The 22,084-nt window shown below is 32.2% G+C and overlaps 2 protein-coding genes across 2 annotated transcripts in view; one reads left to right on the forward strand and one right to left on the reverse strand.

Annotated features, from left to right (window-relative positions):
- The first annotated feature begins 556 nt into the window (after window positions 1-556).
- The window catches only part of LOC128187737 (probable ATP-dependent RNA helicase DHX35), a 68,855-nt gene continuing 47,327 nt past the window's right edge, over window positions 557-22,084 (forward strand). Inside the window, exons 1-22 of the mRNA XM_052858274.1 lie at window positions 557-706; window positions 1,079-1,212; window positions 1,330-1,422; window positions 1,559-1,636; window positions 1,976-2,080; window positions 3,062-3,123; window positions 3,278-3,347; window positions 3,558-3,617; window positions 4,670-4,713; window positions 4,994-5,062; window positions 5,333-5,429; window positions 9,059-9,090; window positions 9,289-9,376; window positions 9,657-9,753; window positions 10,060-10,113; window positions 10,244-10,342; window positions 12,671-12,795; window positions 12,970-13,024; window positions 13,274-13,369; window positions 14,927-15,021; window positions 20,800-20,877; window positions 21,669-21,798. Of these exons, the coding sequence (XP_052714234.1) occupies window positions 673-706; window positions 1,079-1,212; window positions 1,330-1,422; window positions 1,559-1,636; window positions 1,976-2,080; window positions 3,062-3,123; window positions 3,278-3,347; window positions 3,558-3,617; window positions 4,670-4,713; window positions 4,994-5,062; window positions 5,333-5,429; window positions 9,059-9,090; window positions 9,289-9,376; window positions 9,657-9,753; window positions 10,060-10,113; window positions 10,244-10,342; window positions 12,671-12,795; window positions 12,970-13,024; window positions 13,274-13,369; window positions 14,927-15,021; window positions 20,800-20,877; window positions 21,669-21,798 (1,795 nt within the window). The 5' untranslated portion in view covers window positions 557-672. The remainder of the gene's footprint in view (window positions 707-1,078; window positions 1,213-1,329; window positions 1,423-1,558; window positions 1,637-1,975; window positions 2,081-3,061; window positions 3,124-3,277; window positions 3,348-3,557; window positions 3,618-4,669; window positions 4,714-4,993; window positions 5,063-5,332; window positions 5,430-9,058; window positions 9,091-9,288; window positions 9,377-9,656; window positions 9,754-10,059; window positions 10,114-10,243; window positions 10,343-12,670; window positions 12,796-12,969; window positions 13,025-13,273; window positions 13,370-14,926; window positions 15,022-20,799; window positions 20,878-21,668; window positions 21,799-22,084) is intronic.
- On the reverse strand, window positions 6,914-8,818 carry LOC128187739 (thiopurine S-methyltransferase-like). Its single transcript, XM_052858279.1, has one exon. It carries the CDS (start codon window positions 8,816-8,818, stop codon window positions 8,072-8,074), a length of 747 nt encoding a protein of 248 aa, XP_052714239.1. The 3' UTR covers window positions 6,914-8,071.

The raw sequence follows: 22,084 nt of genomic DNA on the forward strand, positions 1-22,084 counted from the left end.
GCTATGAAACATTGATGTCAAAGGAAAGAAAAATAATTTTCATTTTTCAACAATGTCTGAAAATTTTAGCATATTAGTAATTAAGCATCTGAAAAAATATAACCCCCGTCCCCCTTTCGTCTATATCGCTGTTCCCTTACATGTTTATAGATACTCAATTCTACTTTATCTTAGTGAAAATCATAACTGAATGCCATTTTTTTAATTCATTCAATTAAAAATCATATATATTTGTGTATTTCAAACCTTTGTAAACAGTGGGTTGTAAAAATGAAAATCCTAGGCTAGGGGTGCGAACCCCACACCCTGAATCCACCACTGTTGCTGCCTTCCCAACCTCATACCAACACTTGTACTTATATTATATATTGGACATCTTTTTCTGGAATATCTCTCTAACGAGTGTGATTCCGTATTTAATTGATCTATGTTTTGGGCACGTAGAATTCGTAACACAAAAATTACCCTATTTTGGCCCCCCAAGTTCCCTTCGCAACTTCTCGGAGAATAAGTGAAGGGCGCGAGATATACCGAAACAAACCGAACAATTTGGCGGGAATCAAACACCTCGATGGCGCATGGGCAGGTTATCGGAAGTAAACAAAGTCAGCCGTCAGACAAACGAAATGCACGTGTATTCAACTATATAGAACTAAAGAAGATTAACTGAGTATGTCATCGTTTGCACCAAAGTTCTGGAAGCCGGGTAATTAAAGTTTCTTGCATAGCATGGAATAATTTGGAAGCATTGATGGAGTTTTAAAATCAAGCTTAATTTCTATATAGTGCTATCATTTAAATTTGTCTTCCATCCTCTACTTGATTTACCTTGAGAAATGGATGACTAAATAACTCCATAACATTTGTAATTTATTTAAATATCTAATTCTGGGCAAATCTAATTAAAAATTCAAATTTTATGACAAAATAAGTGCAGATCAGCAGATTATTGTGTTTTCACTACACCAATTGGTTAACTCACCATGCAGTTTCATCATATTCTACATGTTCTTAATAAAGAATAACTAATAGATGATATTAAACAACAAGTTATCAATTATTGTCTCTTGGATTGAAGGAAGTGATGCTCCTGGTCAGGCAATTAAGGAAGAGAGAACAACTACAACAGAGGAAGGGGGAACAACTGTAGTGTACAACCAGAACGTCTCTCTGTCAATAGAGCAACAGAGGCAGAAGCTTCCAGTGTTTAAGGTATTAACATGGTAAAAAAGTACAGTTAATGTACAATTTGTGTACTCTCATTACATATCAGTCATGGTATGATAAGCTAGGTTTAGTCTTTTGTAACTTTTGTTGTCAATCGAACAGTTGAGGAACCATATCCTTTATTTGGTGGAAAATTACCAGACAGTGGTCATTGTTGGAGAAACGGGCTGTGGAAAATCCACCCAGATACCTCAAGTATGTGGAGAATCTCTCAGATAACTACCCTCAAACTTAGTACCACAATGTAATAAAAAAAAAAGATTTGCAAAATATGACATTTGTCTGTACTTTTGTGAGAAATTAATTTTCTTTTTACTTTTTCATAATTCAGTATTTGCTGGAGGCTGGATGGGGAGCAGAAGGTCATGTGATAGGAGTCACTCAACCAAGACGAGTGGCAGCAGTCACAGTGAGTGATAATAAAGAACGCTGTACTTGAATTACTCTATTGAATAAAGTGTAGAATAACTTTGTGAACCAGGCTCCACATAAAGTTCAATCTGATTAAATTCACAAGTGTAGCAATCTTCGTGAGCGGATCAAAGGATCTGATTTTAATCAGATTGTATACAAGTTGGTCATCATATGACTATAAAGGCAACATAATCTTCTTGAGCCAATGCAAGTTAATAAATAAGATTACTTACTTTCAAAATTACCAATTAGATGTGCATTTTCTCTTAAGTGTTGAATCTTTTTTTTAGTGAGTAATGTTTGTTGTGTTTGTAATTAGTATGATTTTTTCCAGGTTGCAACAAGAGTGGCTGAGGAGAGGGGGGCTCTATTGGGGGATGAAGTGGGGTACACCATCAGATTTGATGACACCTCAGATCCAACTCGTACCCGTGTCAAAGTTAGTACATAGTGCATATAAAGATTAAACACACACACACACTGCTATACCATTTTATATAGAAGGATAGGATGTAGTTAAAGGATTATTTATTTAAAAACCAGGCAAATACTTCTAAAATTACTAGTATATGGCATACAAGTTCTCATCACCAATTTTACTTGACTTACCAGTACCCTTGTTCCTGTCATACAAAATTTTGCTTTAATGTGTTTTGAATATCTGGTTATGCTATTAAATCTGTAGGCTCTATATCTACATAATATAAATCAAGATAGTAAATGTGCAAGAGTTATCTGCCCATCATTTGGAAGCTTTTTTCCTGATCATGTTTTGTGAATGTTTGATTGAGAGTGAAAAAAACTAGATCTTTTTATGAACATTACACAAAGATTTGATTCATAATCTTCCAATTTAAAATTGTGCTTTTAACAGAACAATCATATTTTGTGAAGGAAACAGAATTTTTTTTTTTTTGTAAGTTATTATTACCTCTAACCTATTTATTGAAGTTTTGATAAATATATATTCTTAAATTGTGGGTTATGATTTTTAAGAATTTTTCTATACGGTACTCAAAATGTTCTAATCACGGTGAATTTAGAAATTTCTGAAAATAATTGGTTAATTTTTTGCATCATATGGAATAATATATTTGACTGCATGCAGAAATATTCACTTTAACCATGGATGTATATACTAACTATACTAATAATATAGTGTATACGTCTCTGCTTTAACATAATTAATGTATAATTGTTTAGTTTATGAAGATTAGATGTCCAAATATTTTGGAAGCAGTAATGGATTCAGAATGTCTAACTTTTAAATAATCAGATTGGAAGTTTTTTAAACTCCAGAAAACCTACCACTGAATTTTAACTTCATTCATTAGTGAGATTAACTCTTGATTAATTGATAACAAAGTTGAATTTTATCTTACCACTGTCTAGTAGATTAAAGCACATTATTTTTTGACAGTTTTTAACAGACGGGATGATGATTAGAGAAATAATGGAGGACCCCTTGTTGAAGAAATACAGGTCTGTCCCAAGAACATAGTTTGCATGATGGTATACATATACATATACATGTTTATGAGAAGAAGGAAAGAATTATTGTCAACTTTATTAGGGTATGCAAAATAGCATCTCTGTGAAAACTTCAAATCATGGTTTTATTTTATTTCACTTTCAGTGTTGTGATGTTGGATGAGGCTCATGAAAGGACACTCAACACAGATTTGATCATGGGACTTCTTCGAAAGGTTAAAATAAAAATTCTGGCAATACCTAATTAACTCTTAAATTATTTCCCTTAATGTGCATGTTCATTTTTTCATAGCTTCTCAATATATACTGGTGTGTGATTATATAAGTACATGTATTTAAATATTTAGGATGTATCTGTGCTTATCTTTATCTCAAGTAAAACACACCTGTTAAATACACCTGTCATCAGATTAGTTTCTTTGCAGATTCAGAAGAAAAGAGAGGACCTCCGGCTGATTGTTACATCAGCAACATTGAATGCTGAGGTATGGACCACATACCGGTATTCTCCTCATCTTTCTCTTTGCCTTTGTATACTGTGGAATCATTAAACTTTATGATGGTTCAATATTTGTGGATTTCAAGGGTACAAGGAGTGCACACAAGTTTACTTCCACATATTGATGAAACGATTGTCACCAATGATGCATTATCATGAATGATTATCTATTGTTCTGAGCCTCACGATGCTACTTATAGCTTTCAAAGTAAAAGTCGCCGCCGACATCGCTAACCAAAAAAAAGAATTTTTAAATCCGGATTTTGAATAGCTTTGGTTTTATTTTCTGTTTAGTTTATTTTCTGCATGCATGAGAATAATATTTGTTTATGTATTTTAGAAATAAAACTAGATTTACTCACAGAAGATCTATTATTGCCCTGCAATTGCTAGATGCATAAAACATTCAGTGTAAAAATTGAAAGTCTAGGTAACAACATCTTCTCTAGCCAAGGGTCCAATTTGTTTATTCTCTTCTCCCCCTTGGCTAATATAACCAAATTTGTAATGCCATCTAGCAGTTTGTCCGAGTTATCAGTCATGAAAAGCACATTTGTGTTTACAATAGTGACAGCATTGCCTAAAAGTACAAATACATACTGCAAAAACATTTCTTAAGTTCATCTTATAGGTACAGGAATTCAAACTTGGCTATTGTGTTACATGATCAAGAATGCCAAATGTCCCTCTCAAATTGCCTTTCCTGCATACACGCAAAAGAAAATAGCACTGGGCACTGCCATAACTGTGAACAGTCAAAATTAAAGGAACAAATTGATAGGATGCCCTGAAAAGTCAAAGCACATAATGTTGAAGTCGTGGCAAAATCTGCCATGGGGGAGCTGAGAATAATGAATCTGACCCTTGGCTAGCAAAGACGGGGTAACAAAGGTTGCAAGAGCTAGAAAGAAAAATGTAAAGGTCATATCTTATACATGTAAATATGTATCAAAGATCATAATAATTATTTGGTGAAATTAGGTTTTAAGTTTTCAGGAAAATATCGATGAATTTAACAGATATAGTTGTATCTTTTAGGAGATGAAAGATTTTTTCAATACCAGCTCATCTGAAAACACAAAGTGAGAACATTATACATATATTTCATCTGTGGTAAAATTTTACAAAGTTTGCCAGATCATCATCATCACAATATTTCTTGTTATTAATCCTCCTTAAAATGTCCCTATTATATTTATGATTAACTTCATAGGCTTATTTGCAAATATTAAGTTCAGCCAATCAGTTGATTATTTGTAAAATATAAAACAAAGTCATTGTAAATAAAAGTTTAGTTACAATTAACAACAGTTTCTGCAAAATTATAACATGTTACTGGTATATGTGTTGTTGATTTTACAGTAAAGACACTGCTGCTATTCTGAGTGTGGAGGGCAGAAACTTTCCTGTAGATATCCATTATACCATTGAGTAAGTTCATCAATATCAAGTTTTACTTATTTTACTTAAGAAGTTTAAAGTAATATTAGTAAATATCTAAGGTTATTGATACTTTTTTAAAATCTGTACTTCATAGTTCGTATTTTTATCAGTGTATGTTCTCTCTCTCTCTCTCTCTCTCTCTCTCTCTCTCTCTCTCTCTCTCTCTCTCTCTCTCTCTCTCTCATGATTTTCTTTTTGCTTACAATAGGAAGGTAACTTTTGATGTAATAATTTGTTATTATTATTTTGATATTCTAGTCCTGTACCTGACTACTTGAAAGCGACAGTGGACACCATAACTAGAATTCATCACCAAGAGAAAGAGGGAGACATTCTAGCATTTCTAACAGGACAGGTTAGTATATTCATACTACCAGGTAATATAATTTCCTCAACTGGAAAAGCTCAAAATAAAGATATTTATTGTATTTTATCCAAATATTTACCATGTCGTAGTAAGATGAAGACATATCTAAAGTATATAACTCCCTCAGACTATGCAAACCCTACTAGAAGTACCTGTAGTCAAATATTTTTGCAGCAGCACAGTACAATGATTGAACTATTGGTCCTAATTTTTGGATATCAAAAGTTGACTGTTTCAGTTCCTTTTCCATGTTCTCTGTTTGTTTTTTTAGAATCACAACAAGTCATTCTAAAAATTAGAGAATTAATACTATGTTTAAATTGATGTTATATTTTTCTTAATGAAAGGTTGTATCTTTCCAAATCTTTGTCATGAACTTTTCAGTTTATCTTGCACACAACAGTTATGAATTGAAATGTTAATCTTGTGATATTTTGGTAGGGCGTTGCTTAGCAGCAATAGGGCAATAGGCATTTTGCCAGTTGCTAAAAAGTCACTGGTTCAAATCATGGTGGAGCAATTGATGTTTTGTGTTATGTCCTTTGACAAAGTGCTTTATCTGTGTTGTCATAGTTCTACCAGCTGAAAATGTGAACTGACTTATGCTGACAGTTTACTTAGGATTGACTAATGTGCCCCATTCATAGGAAGTCAAGGACAAGCTTTTATCCACTTAGCACCACAGAAACCTGATACATGTATAAGCTCAGGCCCTAAGTCCTCATGGCTTGAAAAACTTTATTAAACTAACTCAAGTGTTTGCCTTTTAATAACTTTATGTTTTATGATTACCTGTATAGCAAAATACAGTTGTGATAAGATGCACCAAGAAATCTTCAGAATAATTAATATAAAGTTTCATATCAGTAAATTTCATAAGTGGATCACTGTGTTTTGAGTCTGGGAGATTTTAATGTGGGTTTGCTGTTGTTTTCTTTGTGTCCCATGGAAGGCACATGTTACAGTTCATAGCACAAAATACACATAAATATATTCCCCTTATTTCTTTAGAAATGTAATGATCATGTTTATTTCTAGCCACAATCAAATCCAAATTACTTTGTAACCAGTTAAAATCAGTTTGTTTACATATAAATACATATACCGGTAAATGCATTCTTTGAACTTTTTAAACCCTCTTTCAAACATGCGTTTTAGCAGCATTCAGATGTAATAGTGTCAACATTTATTCAAATTTCTACTATGTATAATGTTTAAATTATTCAATATTTTGGGGGTTACTATGTGTGGGTTATTTTGTGATGTGTGGTAACTTGAGCTACAGTGACAATGTAAACAAAATGAACTCCAAGGACTGACATCAAACTTCAAGACAGTCACTTAAACTAGCTTCCACCAATTTTCATATCAGGTAATTATTTTTGATAATTCACTATTAATGGTTTTCACCAAAGGATACGATTTATGTGTTACACTTTATTAAATGCACCTGACAAATTAGATTAGAATAAAATAAAAAAAATAATAGGGAGCCACTGATAAACTTTATTGAAAAAAAAAATAATGTACGGATAAGAAAGATAGGCAAATAAATGTAACAACATTGATTCACTATTGCGTGCTAATAATACTAATATGGCACATATTTTTAAATCATTTAATTAATATATGGCCTTATATAGCTCAATATTAAAGATGAAAAAATAAAGTTATATATAAATTAGTCATACATGATTCTGAATGCATTTTCATTGAAAACTGAAAATTATATTACATGTATAGAGTGAAGCAGAGCTCTCAAAAAAATGCTGCAGTGGTAATCACTCAAGACAAAGAAAGCCTCGTTTGGCTAAGTCATTCATTAAAGAAACAAAATATTAAATTCCTTAAAATTGCGAAAAATAACCACAAAAAACATCTAAACAAAAAGATTTAGACATGACAAACCAAAGCAAGAAATGCTTAATGTTAATGAATAAACAACAAAGAGTGGATAGTTATACCACAGCCCAAAAAAAAAAGCAAAATATTAGTGGAGTAATTATGCTTAAATTTCCATGGCAACAAAAAGTATCCTGAGTACTGCCTGGTTAGCAATTGGTAATAAAATGGGAACTATTTTAAAAAATAAAAACAACTCAATCGCACAAATACTTGTATTCACACATCTAATGGTTTTCTTCTGGTCCCTGACTGGTATTATAAAAAACTCCAAAAGCAATTCATGTCTCATTGACAAATAAAAAAATCTGGCATTAATATAGTCACAACAATTGAGCAGTAAAAAATCATCAAGGCAATTTTATGAAGATAGTAAACTTTATGGCTGTTTGTGTTTTTAAATACCAGCATGAACTCCTTCATAATTCAACTGTTCAAGTATCAAGGTTTTATATACTGCATTGACATTTCTTGACCTAAATAGTTTCCCTGTATGATAAAAAAAACAAACATCTACTACCTGATACAATCATCCAATTAATTTCTGAAAATGAAAATTTAAAGTTTAAATTGTCTGTCTGTACTATCTATCACAATGATTCACATATCAAATCTAACAGGTATGCACTCTAGCTCTTTTCATAATGAAAGTACTTATAATATCAATTGCAGGCCTCGATCAACAAACCATATCAGCACTACATGTTTATTATGCAGTACACATTGATCTAGGTCCTGGTAATCTCAAACAGCTTCAGTGTGTCACAACCTTGACTCTTCAGTCTTTGCGGAGCTTTCATCTCATTGAGATCTTCTACAATGAATCCCTCACCAAACGCCTTCTGTAATTCCTCTTTTGTCATGCTCCAAGTAATATCTACCATGGACTTGTCAAAGTTGACAAACTCGGTCAGGTTGATGCACCCTTTTCTCATCAGAGTGCGAATTCTGTGAATATATGCTTCTCTGTCCTCAACATCCATAGAATTCAGACCACCACAATCCCATATTCCATCAAACTCTCCACAAATGTCTGCAGTGAAAAGGAAAAAATCACAACTATAAATAACTATCTTCTGATCAAGACTCTCGTATTTTTCTCCATGGATGCCTTTCATTTCTTTAACATTGTAAGGAATGCCGTTTTCTTCAAAGAAAGCCTTGCAAGGGACAGGGGCTACCTCCAATCCCACCACTTTATATCCATGATCCACCAACCATTTCATCTCCACAGCCTTTCCACACAGAGGCACAAAAATCCGCATACCTGGTCTTGTTAGCATTCTCTGGTGGTATTTTACAAATAGTTCATTCAGCTGTGGGTTATGAAACTCCACATTAGGTGTGTTCCAGCATTCCTTCCACATTCCCACGGTCATTTTATGCTGGTGAGCATGATGGTGATGGTGATGGCTGTGGTGAGCCATGTTGTTTATATGTGTTAAGTCAGGAAGAGGCCAAATCAGGTCATGCATGACAGGTGCTTTAAAGAAAGGGGCCCCAGAGAGGATAATTCAGACACTTCTGTTTATTTTTTTTTTATCAACAGATAAACTCCACAAGCATGATTCACAGGTGCTTAAAAAATATATATGAAAATATATAATATAATACATAAACTTTGTTTTTGCATTTAAACTCATTATATAAATATACCAGTTATATATTGAATGAAGAAATTTCTACAGAATAAAACCATTATGCACTTATTTCAGGATGAAGTGGAAACAGTCACACGGCAATTGATGTAAGAATATTTTTGTAGCAGGAAGATTTTTCTTTCTATCCACTTGTATATTCATTCTATTAATAGTTTTAAAACATGCTTAATATTTTAACCATTTTAAAAGAATTTTTAATTTGGCGAATACTATTATTTTACATTTTGTATAATCTTTACAATTTCATTTAATATGTTATTAATTTTGATGAAAACTTGATGCAGAGATGTAGCCAAAGAATGTATCAGGACACAAGCTGCAATGAAGATGAAAGTTTTACCCATGTATGGTAGTCTACCAGCATCAGAGCAGGTACATTGTACTTGCATAAAAACATCTCAATGTCCAAACGTTGCAAGGCTATGATTTAAAGATTTCATGATTTGCTAGTTTTAATACATGTAGTAAATAAAATGAAAACAGCCTCCTAACCAGTGTCAAATACTTGTGTATCTCTTAAAGACTATGACTTCAATGTTTCTTATTGTTTACTGTAATTATGCCTATTAGTCTTGCAAAATCGTAACACTGGTAATACAGTGTAAAACCTTCATTGAAGTATGAAGGAAAAGAATAGTGTTTTGTAATGTAGATGAAAGTGTTTGAAAGATGTGGCAGAACGACAAGGAAAATAGTGGTGGCTACAAACATAGCAGAGACCTCCATTACCATCCCAGGCATTGTGTACAGTATGTAGCAAATATTCAATGGCAGAAATTCTTGTAGATAGTCATGAATTTGTTTAAACAAAATGTTTTAGACAACTATTAAATGAAAATATTCTCTGATTTATGCCACCGTGATTATTATAATAATGAACATAATTATAACAGCATTTTTTTTTTGGGGGGGGGGTATTGTTTTAATAAATTAACTTTTATTTCTTAAAAATTATGAATTATTATTTGACATCTTCATTTACCTATAAAAATCCCACTTTGCAGCTTGTTTAACGTAAAATATTTTGTAATGTTATATCTTTATTTTCATAACAGTTGTAGATTGTGGATTTGTGAAATTAAAGGCATATAATCCAAAGTCGGGTGTTGGTATGTATTGCGTTTTCATTATTTTTTTCTGTAAATCTTTTGTAGTGTAGAGAACTTTACACAGATTTTTACAGCTTAAGCATTTTTATGAATTATGTAAAATTAATGGCTGTTAACATTTCAATTTCAGAATCTTTGGTGACCATTCCTGTGTCCAAGTCGTCAGCTGAGCAGAGGGCAGGGAGAGCAGGCAGGGTGAGGGCAGGGAAGGCTTACCGCCTCTACACAGGTGTGTAACATGGGGTCAAGGTCCCATTTTACTCCAGGGTCATGGTCAAATGGCACTCAACAGTGGTTGTTTGTCAGAATGCTATTTAGTTGTTACAATTAAAATTTCCATGCAGTTTTATTAGCTCACCTGAGCTGAAAGCTCAAGTGAGCTTTTCTGATCACCGTTTGTCCGTCGTCCGTCTGTCCGTCTGTCCGTCCGTCCGTCTGTCCGTCCGTCTGTAAACTTTTTACATTTTGAACTTCTTCTCTAAAACCGCTTATCCAATTTCAACCAAATTTGGCACAAAGCATTCTTATGGGAGGGCGAATATAAATTGCAGAAATAAAAGTCCGATCTGTATTCAAAGCGGAGAAAACCTTGAAACTGTAGAAAAAGGGGGGTGCATTTTTAAAAATCTTCTTCTCAAGAACTACTGATTCCAATTCATCGTAGTTTAGCATAAATTATCCTTATGGGAAGGAAAATATAAATTGCAAAAATTAAGGTCTAATTCTGTTTCAAATCTGAGTTATTACGAAAATAATAATAAAGGAAAGGCGTGTTTTAATCAGTTTAATAGCTTCGGGTTCGGCATCCGATAGGTTCGGTATCCGGTAAAATGGGTAGACAAGACTTGGTTGGCCTGGGCATAACAAAAGATATGTAGGAATAAACATGTATATATAAGATTACAAAAAATAAATTGTGTTCTTTATTTGTTATAGTGCATGTTTCTTGTGTTTAATTGTTTACAATTTCTATTTACTAACCATATTTAAGTGTTAAGCTTCGAATTATAAGCAAGATACATAGATTTGCTCACAATTCTATGATTGTACACAGATCTTAAAAACTAAAGATAAAAAAAGTTTTAAAAAATTGTCAATATTTATTAAGAAAATTTTCAAAGTCTGTTCTTCCAGAAACCAACTTTAACAACTTATTGTATTGTAAACTTAACCTTTCTTCGTCATTATTACTCCTACTGTACATGTGATCCTTGACTGTGTTTGTGTACATTTGTATAAACTGATTTTGAACCTCAAATACCAGTGAACTGGTCTTGAGTGAATAAAAGAATTGAAAATCTTAGGCCATTCTTTTTTTCCATTTTAAATGCTGAATAGGAAATACCAAGTTAAAAATCTTAAGTTGAATGTAATAAACTCATGGGAACAAAATATGACTCAAACCTAGGCGAACTGTGAGCTCTGTATCTTGCTTATAATTTAACATTGACGCTGAAATTTTGGTTGAACATTAGAAATTCTATATGAATTAGAGTATGTTAAATACTTGTACAAACAAAATAAAGAATGGTCTTCTGTATATACCTACTCTCTGGGGCCCCCTCTTTATACAATAAATAATGTGAAATCTACATCAATTTTGATAGTTTTTCAGACACGGGTAAATAAAAACGACATCTTTAAAACAGTCTCCATAGTTCTGACACATTTCTGTTGCGGGGATAAAGTAATTATCGCTATTCCTAAGCAGTTATCACATCGGAAAATTATCCTGGTTTGTACGCGAAGTAAATAACGGTCATTTAATTATAATGGAGAAGACAAATAAATTTTTTGAATGTTTTTTATTTGAGGAATTGAGCACATTGAGGTACAATTTTCTTCTTCACATCTAATACATGTAGGATTTTTAAAATAAAAAAACAATAACTATTATATTTTCTTTTTAAAAATACAATTACTAGTAAGTAGTTGATGAAAAAAATGTACCTATATGCTTTCATATATTTTGATCGCCTTACAAAGTGGGGGGGGGGGGGGGGGGGCAGAACGAAAATATAGGGAATTGGAAGTTAACAACTTAACAGTGTACTCCTACCAAATGTTTAGTTTTATATCTTGCGTAGGATTTTCTTATTTTTGTAAAAAAAAATAGTATTTCATGAAGGTACAATGTCAAAGATTACGTGTATGCAAAAATAAGTGTAAAATTCGAATACTTTACAACATTTATTTTTTGTTATTCTACCGAAGGACCATACGGCACAATATCTTTTGAACGCCCATTGTTGCTCAGGTGAGCGATGTGGCCCCATGGGCCTCTTGTGTTTCTTAAGTTTTAAATAAAGACAGCATTTAAATAATTACATGTATTTTGAAATACAATTACTTTGCCAAAATCAAAATAATTTTACATCAAGATATGGGTGATGACTGATATAAGACAAGTGGTCTTTTTTTTAACTGCTGTGAAGAAATTAGGCATTAGTCAACTTGGCAAACAAATAATGTTTCATAAAAACTATGAAATTGACATAGCATCAGTTTAAAGTTGTTTGCAGTGATGCTTGAATGTTGTTGCTGCTTTGTTGTGTAGAGGAAGGTTACGACGGACTTGAATCATCCACTGTGCCAGAAATGCAGCGATCAGACCTAGCACCTGTGATACTCCAGATGAAGGCCCTAGGGGTGTCCAACATTGTCCGATTTAACTTCTTATCGGTAAACTGAAAAGGTTTTAGAATACCACAATCTGTTTTACATGAAATTTACTCTGACTTGCTGAATTATGGAATTATATGAATTTCTATTGTATTATTTCATGGACATACTAAAACAAACAAATATATGTGAAGTTGTGAAGTCTCAGACATTCCAACATTTTCATCATTTCAGCCTCCTCCAGCTCAGAACATGATCAGAGGTCTAGAATTGCTGTATGCCCTGCAAGGTGTGCTATTATGCTCAAAAGATGTACCATAGTGTTAAAATATGAAAGATGCATCATTGCAATTATTGACTGAATTATGGTTTCAATTCATTACTTATAGATCTATGCATTCATTTTAATTGTTCAACATAAAAATATGTATCTAAATCCATCTTCAATTGAATCTATTTAATGCTGATTCAGAAAGAATGCAATTTTTACTTATCTCTGCTTTTAATCAACTATTTAATAGGTTTATTGTATTTTCAGCATTAGATGACAATGGTAACCTAACATCTCCACTTGGACTTCAGATGGCAGAATTTCCTTTGACACCAATGTTCTCAAAGATGTTATTGGCCTCAGGTATGAAAATTTCTACAGTTGTCGGAGTTATCTTTCTTCTTTTGAAAGCAGACACAAACTTGCTGATGTCTCTCATTCTCTTTTGTATAGGTTAAAGTCTAATGACCCTTTGATAAGCTTGATTAACAAGTATAACACAGTTGTTGTCAAGACAAGGTCCTATTATGTAAATCTATGCAGAATGAAGAAAAATCAATTCATGTTATTTACCATACATGTTCTCTACTGTTTTTTTTTCTTATGAAAACCTACCACTTTTATTTAAAAAATGTTTTGTTTTGATAGATATTGTGGTTAAAAAATCTTGTTGGTTTTGAAATTATTGCATTACAAATGTTTTTACAAATACCAATGGTTGATAGAATATCACTCAAGCACATGTTTTAAATTGAACAATGAAAGCAGCTACTTCCAGTGATTACATTCAATTTGGTTACCAGACATGCTTATATTCTAGCCAAGGGGGGGGGTGACTATTTTATATACACAATATTTTAGTTTTGATTATTACTGGATAAATAATTTTTTTTTATTTCTTCCATGATAAATGTAAAAAGGGCATTTTGTACTTTATTGCAACAAAGCTTGATTTCTCTATGATAAGAGCCCTCAGTAATATTGTAGGGAATACATTGTTTTTAACCGGGTTTTCCAACGGAAAAATCCGGTTATTAAAATGGTGAAAATGGTGGGTGGATGGGTAGGTGGGCGGGCAGCTGCCAAAAGGGTACCCTCGTTGTTCGGATAACTTCTCCTACAGTTTTCAAGATAGGAAGTTGTTCTTTTGCACATCAATTGTACATATATCAGAAGTGTGCATGTTGCTAGGGTTTTGATTTCTGATTTTTAATGAAAAAAATACCAGCTTTTAAACTTAGTCATTTTTTTGGCAAAATATTTCATATAGGGTATCCTCACTGTATGGATAACTCCTCCTACAGTTTTCAATATAAGAAGTTGTTCTTTTGCAGATCAATTGTACATATATCAGAAGTGTGCAGATTGCGAGGATTTTGATTTCTGATAATTTATGAAAAAAATACCAGCTTTTGAAATTAGTCATTTTTTGGCAAAATAATGCATATGGGTACTCCATTTCACTGGAGTTTGCTGTCACATTGACAGCTTTTCACTTGTTTTTCATATTAAATAGGATATATGAACTACTGTTGATTCTCACTTCACTTGTGATGTATTTGCTCAATTGTTCAATCATTTCCAAGCATTTCCTGTATTCTTAATGCGAAAATAATGTTGAAATATTGTAATTTTATGTGGCAATTTTTTGTTATTTGCAGCATGTTAAGGATAAATCTTGACTGAATTTAAAAAAAATACTGCCACAAAAAATTCAAAACAATTTGTAGGTATAATTTCAAATCAATTTATTGAATAATGCATATCATTTATTATAAATTATTTCATGAAGGGATATCTTTTATTAATTGCAAAGGACAAATGTCAGATTTTCTAATTATATTTGTAAAAATAGAAACATATTTCAATCAATTTTGGTTTTAAATTTTAAATATTATGTTTCTTATTGTTTCTGTATAGGCGAATTTCAGTGTTCAGAGGAGGCAGTGATCATAGCAGCCATGACACAGATCCAGAATGTGTTTATAACTCCAATGGGCGAGAAGTCTGCAGCTGTAAGTTTTACTCGCATCATGAAGACTGGCCATTTTTGTCTGTGTGGACACAAAATGGCAGCATGGTCAATTAATCATGATGACAGGCACTGTTTATTTCACATAGGAACAATCTTGAAATTAAAAGCACACACCCATGAAATGGATGAACAACATTATATGAAATATGAAATCTTGAACATCGTAGCAAAATATTAGTGATCTTAGAAAGAGTTTAAACCCTGATCAATTTCAATTCAGAGAGAGGGAATACATGTATATTGTTTTTTACACATTGTTGGTCAACATTCAATGGATAAATAAAAAAAAACCTACTGAAATTTGTTAGAGCAGTATACCTAATATAAACGTCTCTGGTTATAGTCAAACCCTGTTTTAGCACGACATCTAAATACCGCTCCTGGTCATGGTGATGGTGTTACGGCGTACATTCTAATTTGGATACTAGAAATCTATATATCGCTCCTGGTATCTCTGATAGTGACACATTTTACTTCGGATAATTAAGAAATCTATATTAAAGTTAATTCCCTTAATATAGTCTGTCAATCCTTGCAGACAAGTAAGTCAGAGGATTAGTGTAATTCACTTTTTATACCCAGGCATTAATGTAAATAAAATTGAAAATCATTGATATGATTGTACTAATGTTTTGGCAATTTTAAAATTTTTTGTAATAAGTTCTCCTTTTTACATTTAAATAATGGAAGTAAGCAAATTCAGATAATCTTTTGTGAGTTTCTCCAACTTAACAAGATCATCAAAGAAAATCGTATTCCTATGGAATCATTTTTCTGTGATACGGAGTTGCATTATATAAAATGTGGGTGAAATTTGGAAAAGACTAATAGTATTTGTCAATTAAGACACAGATAAGGTTTAATCCACTAATCCACAGATGAGTTTCATTAACTGCAAGGAGAGGGGCTATTATCACTGTTGTGTTTTTTGAAACTTTTTAAAACATTAAATCAAAAAATATCATCTAATACGAAACATTATAATGTATTGCATATGTATTAACAGTGAAGTTAATTTGAAAATTTGTTTTAAAACTAAAAATAAGTTGTATGGCGATCATTTTAACAATTCTAGAATATTTCTTTTATTTTATGTGTCACAATTATGTTAGTGACTTTATTTAGGGAAATTCACATTTAATTGCCCCATTTAAAATTAGCCTTAAGGGGGTATTAGTCCCATTAGGAAAGTTTTTAGACTAGTTAAATTGGTTACAATATGTGAAAGCTTGTCTAAATTCTGTATCCAGTTGTAGTTCTGTAATTTCACTCTTTGGATGACATTCCTTAAGTTTAGTCATAAAGACTACAAGAATGTGTCTTGTATTTTTCTATGATTTTTGTATGAAACTATCAAGAGGAAAAAAAAATGATGGAAACTGCATCAGTGTAGGTACTATATTGATGCTTGATTGATTTTTGTTTGATTGGTTGAGCAAAATGAGTTTTATTGGACTTAAAAAGAACAGAAAGCTATTTATTTCTATAGACATATGGGATTGTTTTCCTTATCAACTATGTGTGATCATGCTTATAGATTATTTTTTGTGCTTTTGTTAGAAAAAATATTATCAGATAAAACCTGCCTCCACCATTTTTATTTGAAGCTACACTTTTTCATTCCTGTGGTTAGGAGGTACACAAAATCTAATAAGTTTACAATATGTCTGCAGACTTTTAAAAAAAACTGATGACAGGCTGACATCTTATCTTGAATTCCACAGATGTTAGTGAACCACCATTTTTTAATGTCAGTTTCTTGGGGATGAAAAATAAAGATGATTTCTTACCCTCCAGTTGCAGATGTTTAAAAGAATGAAAAAAGAATAATGCTCCTACAAATACCATAGGATTTCTATAGTTTTTGTATGGCTTTTATATTTCATATGTATTTGACATACTGAGCTGTTGGAAGGAGAAAAGTGAGGAGAATGATTTGAAAAATAACCTGCTGTGTTATGTGTAGTTGGTAAGGCAAGGAGATCAAGATTATCAATCTAATGTTTTCGTACATGTATATATTCATAATTTTCATTTGAAGATAAGTTCAGTGACAATTTGTTTATCAATTTTTTTTAATCATGTTTTATCTGCCCATAATCTTCAAGATATATATGTTTTAATTTGACAACATTTTAGTGCTCATGGGGAAATAATCATTCATTTGTATCTTAGCTAGCTTCCTTTAGAAAAAAATTGACGCTTCTTATCACAAGAAGCAGCGACCTTAAATCTGGAATGTCAAGGGTGTTTTACAGCAGTATGACACACACGTTTGAAAAAAACCTGAATCAAAATGCTGATTGATCCCTCCCAAATTCAGCCTAGTTATAATTTAATGGGAGCACTCAATTTAAGGAGCAGCTTATCAGGGATGTGATATAAGAAAGTATGCAAGAGTTCAGAGGACCTTTTGTTGATAACCTCTATAAGAAAACTGTAAAAAGGTCAAGTATATGCCACAGAATTTCAAGAATTTATCAGAAATGAAAAATGATTAGAATTTATCTTATGTTGAAGAATTCAGACATGAAGAAGGTGTATACATGCATGTATTGAATATATAATGGTTCTTGGCACTTGGTAGCTTTCAAGATGATGTAATATTCCTTTAGTATGTCTGAAAAGTAGTTCACACTGTTTAAAAATGCTAATACATGTAGTATTCAAGCCTAAAATTATCAACAATTTTACCAAGGATCATTTAACATGTGTTTTATACACAGCTAAGCTAATGTTATTGAAAACCTTGAATTATTAACAATTTTCCCCATTATCATTTTAATATGTGTTTTATTCCTTATGTTCAATGAACTATCTCAGTTTTAGACTGTTCTTTCCAAATTTCCAAGATTAATTAATAAGTCTTGATTGTACTGGATTCTTGATGATAATCTTTGATTTCATCAAAGTTTGTGCTAGATTTGGGTTTGAAGGTCAAAAGTTTTCCAAATGAGTCTATTCACATGGGCATTGGGTTACACCTACATTGTGTACTGGTAATTATTGGCTGCTAGTGGATAAATCCATTCTACTTTTGGCTGAGTGAATGAAGGAGACTAAAATAGAGAGTCCTGAAATATTTACCAATTGGTCCGTTTGATAATTCTAACAATATTGAGACTTCCCTTTTGCGAGTTGTTAACTATGGCGTGCAATATTTCAAATTAGTGTTTGACAATTTAATGTTGTAATAGCTGTCCAGTGAAGGAGTATTGGACATTAATGGATGGCAGGTGAAATTGTCTGCAAAGAAATGAAATGAATTTTGAATAGTGAGTTTAGATCTCCAGTTGGTTTATTACATGCATCCTATAGTGTCTTTTAGTAATACAGTAGAGTTTTAATCATTGACTCTTGGGGCTTAACTGGATTGGATCTGTTTTGGTGATTTATGTAGGCCTTAGATTAAAATTCAGGCAGTAATAACTATTTTGAACAGGATGTGCTCATACCCTTTATTGCATGAACCATTCCTAGAGGTAAAAACAATGGAAATTTTCAGAGGTTTTTTTTTTTCATCCTATTTACAAGTACTGAGTATTTGACGGGTCGACAGTATTTCAGCTCTCTTAAGTCCCCATCATTTGCCAATTTATCCTTCCAACAGACAGAAAAAAAAATTGGAGTAATTAGAAATCAAAAGTGCTTGCTTTGAAATCTGTTTCCTTAAATAGAATAGCGTAGCCTTGTCATGCAATTATGATGTCACAGAGTTTGTTTCAGAGGTTGTTTCCGAACTATTCTCAAGACACCTTTAAGTATTGATGGTGTCAAGTTTACATACATTTGGGAATATCTATTATAAGCCCCACCCACGTATGGCATGCTTTGTTACCCATTATGCACATCCCCTACTGCACTCTTTCAGAGCAAATCAGCTGATCTGGTGATGTGGAAAACAGCAAAGTTCATATTTCTTTTGACAATTTCCGCAAGTCTTCTCTTAACTTCTCAGATCTCTTTGAATCTTGATTGCCTGAAATTGCCAATTTGGAATTGATTTTCCCATTTGTAAACAAGTAATATATAAAAAAAAAAAAAAACCAGAATGTGTTGGAAAATGACTAGAAAATCAAGTAGTACAGGCTTTGAAAGTGTTTTCATGTCAATTTTTGTGAGAGTTTGAGCTTTTTTGACCATCATCTAACTTCACTTTCCTAAAGGTCAATAAAAAAATTTTATGCGTTTCTTAATTTTTTTCAAAATGTCACTTATCAAATAATAATTTGACACCTAAGAAAGATGAAAAGTAAATTCGATGAAAAATTGATTTAGGTGGGGAGTATTTATAATAAAAGACATTTTTACATTGCGGTACTTGTATTAATTACTATATGCATCTCATTGACAATTAATCCTACATGTCCTATAATCTTCTGACAAACAGGAAAAAAGAAAAGGTGTGTAAAGACTGAAGATGAAGGTATTTCCAAGTATCTTTGAGGCATATAATCTATAAAACAAACATGGAAAGGCTCAAACTTAGACACTTTGGATGCAGTGTCTATCGGTATTCCTCCTCCGAGGTCACTGGTTCAAATTTGAATCAACATTTAAAATGAATTGTGTCTTCGTTGTTCTTGTTTCAATGATTAATTGATTAGGTGGTTTTGATTTCTATTCAGACATTGGCTTAACCAGAAATGAACAGGGTTATTTTTGCCCAAAACAATTGTAATATATATCATAAAAAATTTATGCAAGACATTACATTCTTTTAACACATCTAGTTTTGTGTGCTGAATTTATAACTGAATCCACTGAATGAATTTGTTGTTGAAATCAAAACTCAAAACCTCTCATATATGCTTCTGCTGTATCAGACAATGAACTGTTTGGACCATTTCTAACATTCCAGAAAAGCTGTAATATGCCATGAATTCTTTTTACTATGGGAAAGGCATAGAGTTTCTTCAAATCATTATGCCAGCAAAGTTGCCAAATCAGTTTAGGACCAATTTCTCAAATGGGAAATATGGGATATAAAAATACTGTGCAAGTTTTTTTTTATTTTGACAAAAACTGCATAAATCCACATTGAAATGCATAAAACACAACAACTTTTGGTAAACAGGTTTTTCTGTAACCTTACTGTTATGGAGATGATTCCTTGGCTGGTCCAGTACTTCTTGGGGATCAATCTCATTAAATATGAGTTTAAGGAAAAACTTGTTTACCAAAAGTTGTTGTATTTGATGTATATTTATCCAGATTTATTACAAAAATTACTTTCAAAATTTCCAATTTTTGCATTGTCAATTTATACCCCAATTAGGGTATTATATCCAAAACAAGATATAAAATATATCCATTAGGGTGATTGGTCCCAACCTGTTGAAGAATCTGTATCAAAACTTTAAAAAAAAAAGATGTCATTGAGAAGATTTTCTTTGAAAACAATTTTTTTTTATGTGAGTTAGCTTAATTTGGTTCTCTAATAAGAGAACTTAATATAGCATATTGGCGATGCATGTTTTTATAATGATGTACCAAACCAAGGTGTTCATGACAAGATTGCATGGTGAACAAGTGCAACTGTTAAGTTTTGACAGGTATTTATCTTGTGAAAATATTCAAATGTTTATTGGCCTGTCAACAAAGCTGTGGGGGGGAAACATAATACAAATCATAATAATACATCAATCTTGGGGTGCTGAGAAGATTCCAGTGTGTGATGTATGTTCCTGGCATGCTTCGATACATAAAAAAACGAAGCAGCTTTCTTAAAGAATTGATCCCTCCATTTCTGTTGTAGAATCGTGCCAAGAGAAATTTTGCAGTGGAGGAAGGTGACCATGTTAGTTTACTAAATGTGTTCAGAGCTTTCATCAAGGTAGGTAATGAAAGAGCAGGTATGTGTGCAGCTGCAGTTGGCTGCTTTACTTCTCACCTGCAAAATAAACAACAGATGGGAAACAGAACATGCATTTTTAAAACTCAATCTCTGTCCTGTTAAGTTGTTCTTACATCATGTGGTGATATATTGAGCCAGCTTGTAACATATTGTTAACGATGTAAGGCAAAATAATTAATTTTTAATTAAAACTAGAGTGAAGTATGATTGATTTTAATTTTTATTTAAAACTTCTTTAGAATTTTTTATATCAATAATATACACTGTGTTCTTTGAAATCAAATACCCCCCTCTCTCTATATAGCTTTGTCAACACTGTACCTTTCACTTTCATTCGCCTTTTAATTCTTGCAAATCAATTTTCATAGTGATAGAAACACAATACATTATGTAATGATTATCCCATATGCATCTGTATTACCTGGGTTTAATTTTTACATTTTTTTATTGCATGACTATAAATATCTGGACTGTAAGAAGAAAAAATAAAACCTTCTCTCTGGGTTTAGTTACATTTCTGAATACTATCTGTAAATTAAAAGGCATCAGTCTAATTTTTCCTCTTAAAATTTATGTTTTAATTTTCTGTTTACATTTCATAATATCAAAGTTGCCAAAGCAATTTCTAGGTCTGACTGTGATTGCTATACAAATAAAGATATATTACAGCTGTTTTCTTAAAAAACTGCATCAGAAAAATTTTCGTTCTTTATGAAATTATAAGCAAACAGATACACAATTTATTCCTTTCTCCTCTATATCTATATTAGTATAAGAAGAATTCCAAGTGGTGCAAACAGAATTTCCTGAACTATAAAGGGCTTTGTCGTGCTGTTGAAATCCAACATCAACTGCAACGCTTGCTGAAGAAGTTCAAGGTGCCACTGGTATCCTGTCAGGGTAAGTCTCCCCGATGTCTCCTTGGCTTCTGTTGTTCGTACACTTGAATGTGACATTGTAGGAATGAAAAATAGTTATATATTACTAAAAATTTTGGATTAGGTTTGTGCAATTACTTTTGAACCAACAAAATAAAATTAAATCCTTACAAAACCACTTTCAAGCACAAATCAATGACATTTTATCCCCAGTAATTCCCCACAAAAATTTCTACTGTTAAAGTCATTTTACTCACTGATAGAGAAGTAGATTTGTTCACCGTTATTTGTAGTGAATATAAACTGTT

The sequence above is a fragment of the Crassostrea angulata genome, chromosome 6 (genome assembly GCF_025612915.1).
Source record: "Crassostrea angulata isolate pt1a10 chromosome 6, ASM2561291v2, whole genome shotgun sequence".
Lineage (NCBI taxonomy): Eukaryota > Metazoa > Mollusca > Bivalvia > Ostreida > Ostreidae > Magallana > Magallana angulata.

Coding starts and splice junctions, on each gene's coding strand:
- LOC128187739 (XM_052858279.1), bottom strand. CDS start 8,818: ATGCATGACCTGATTTGGCCTCTTCCTGACTTAACACATATAAACAAC.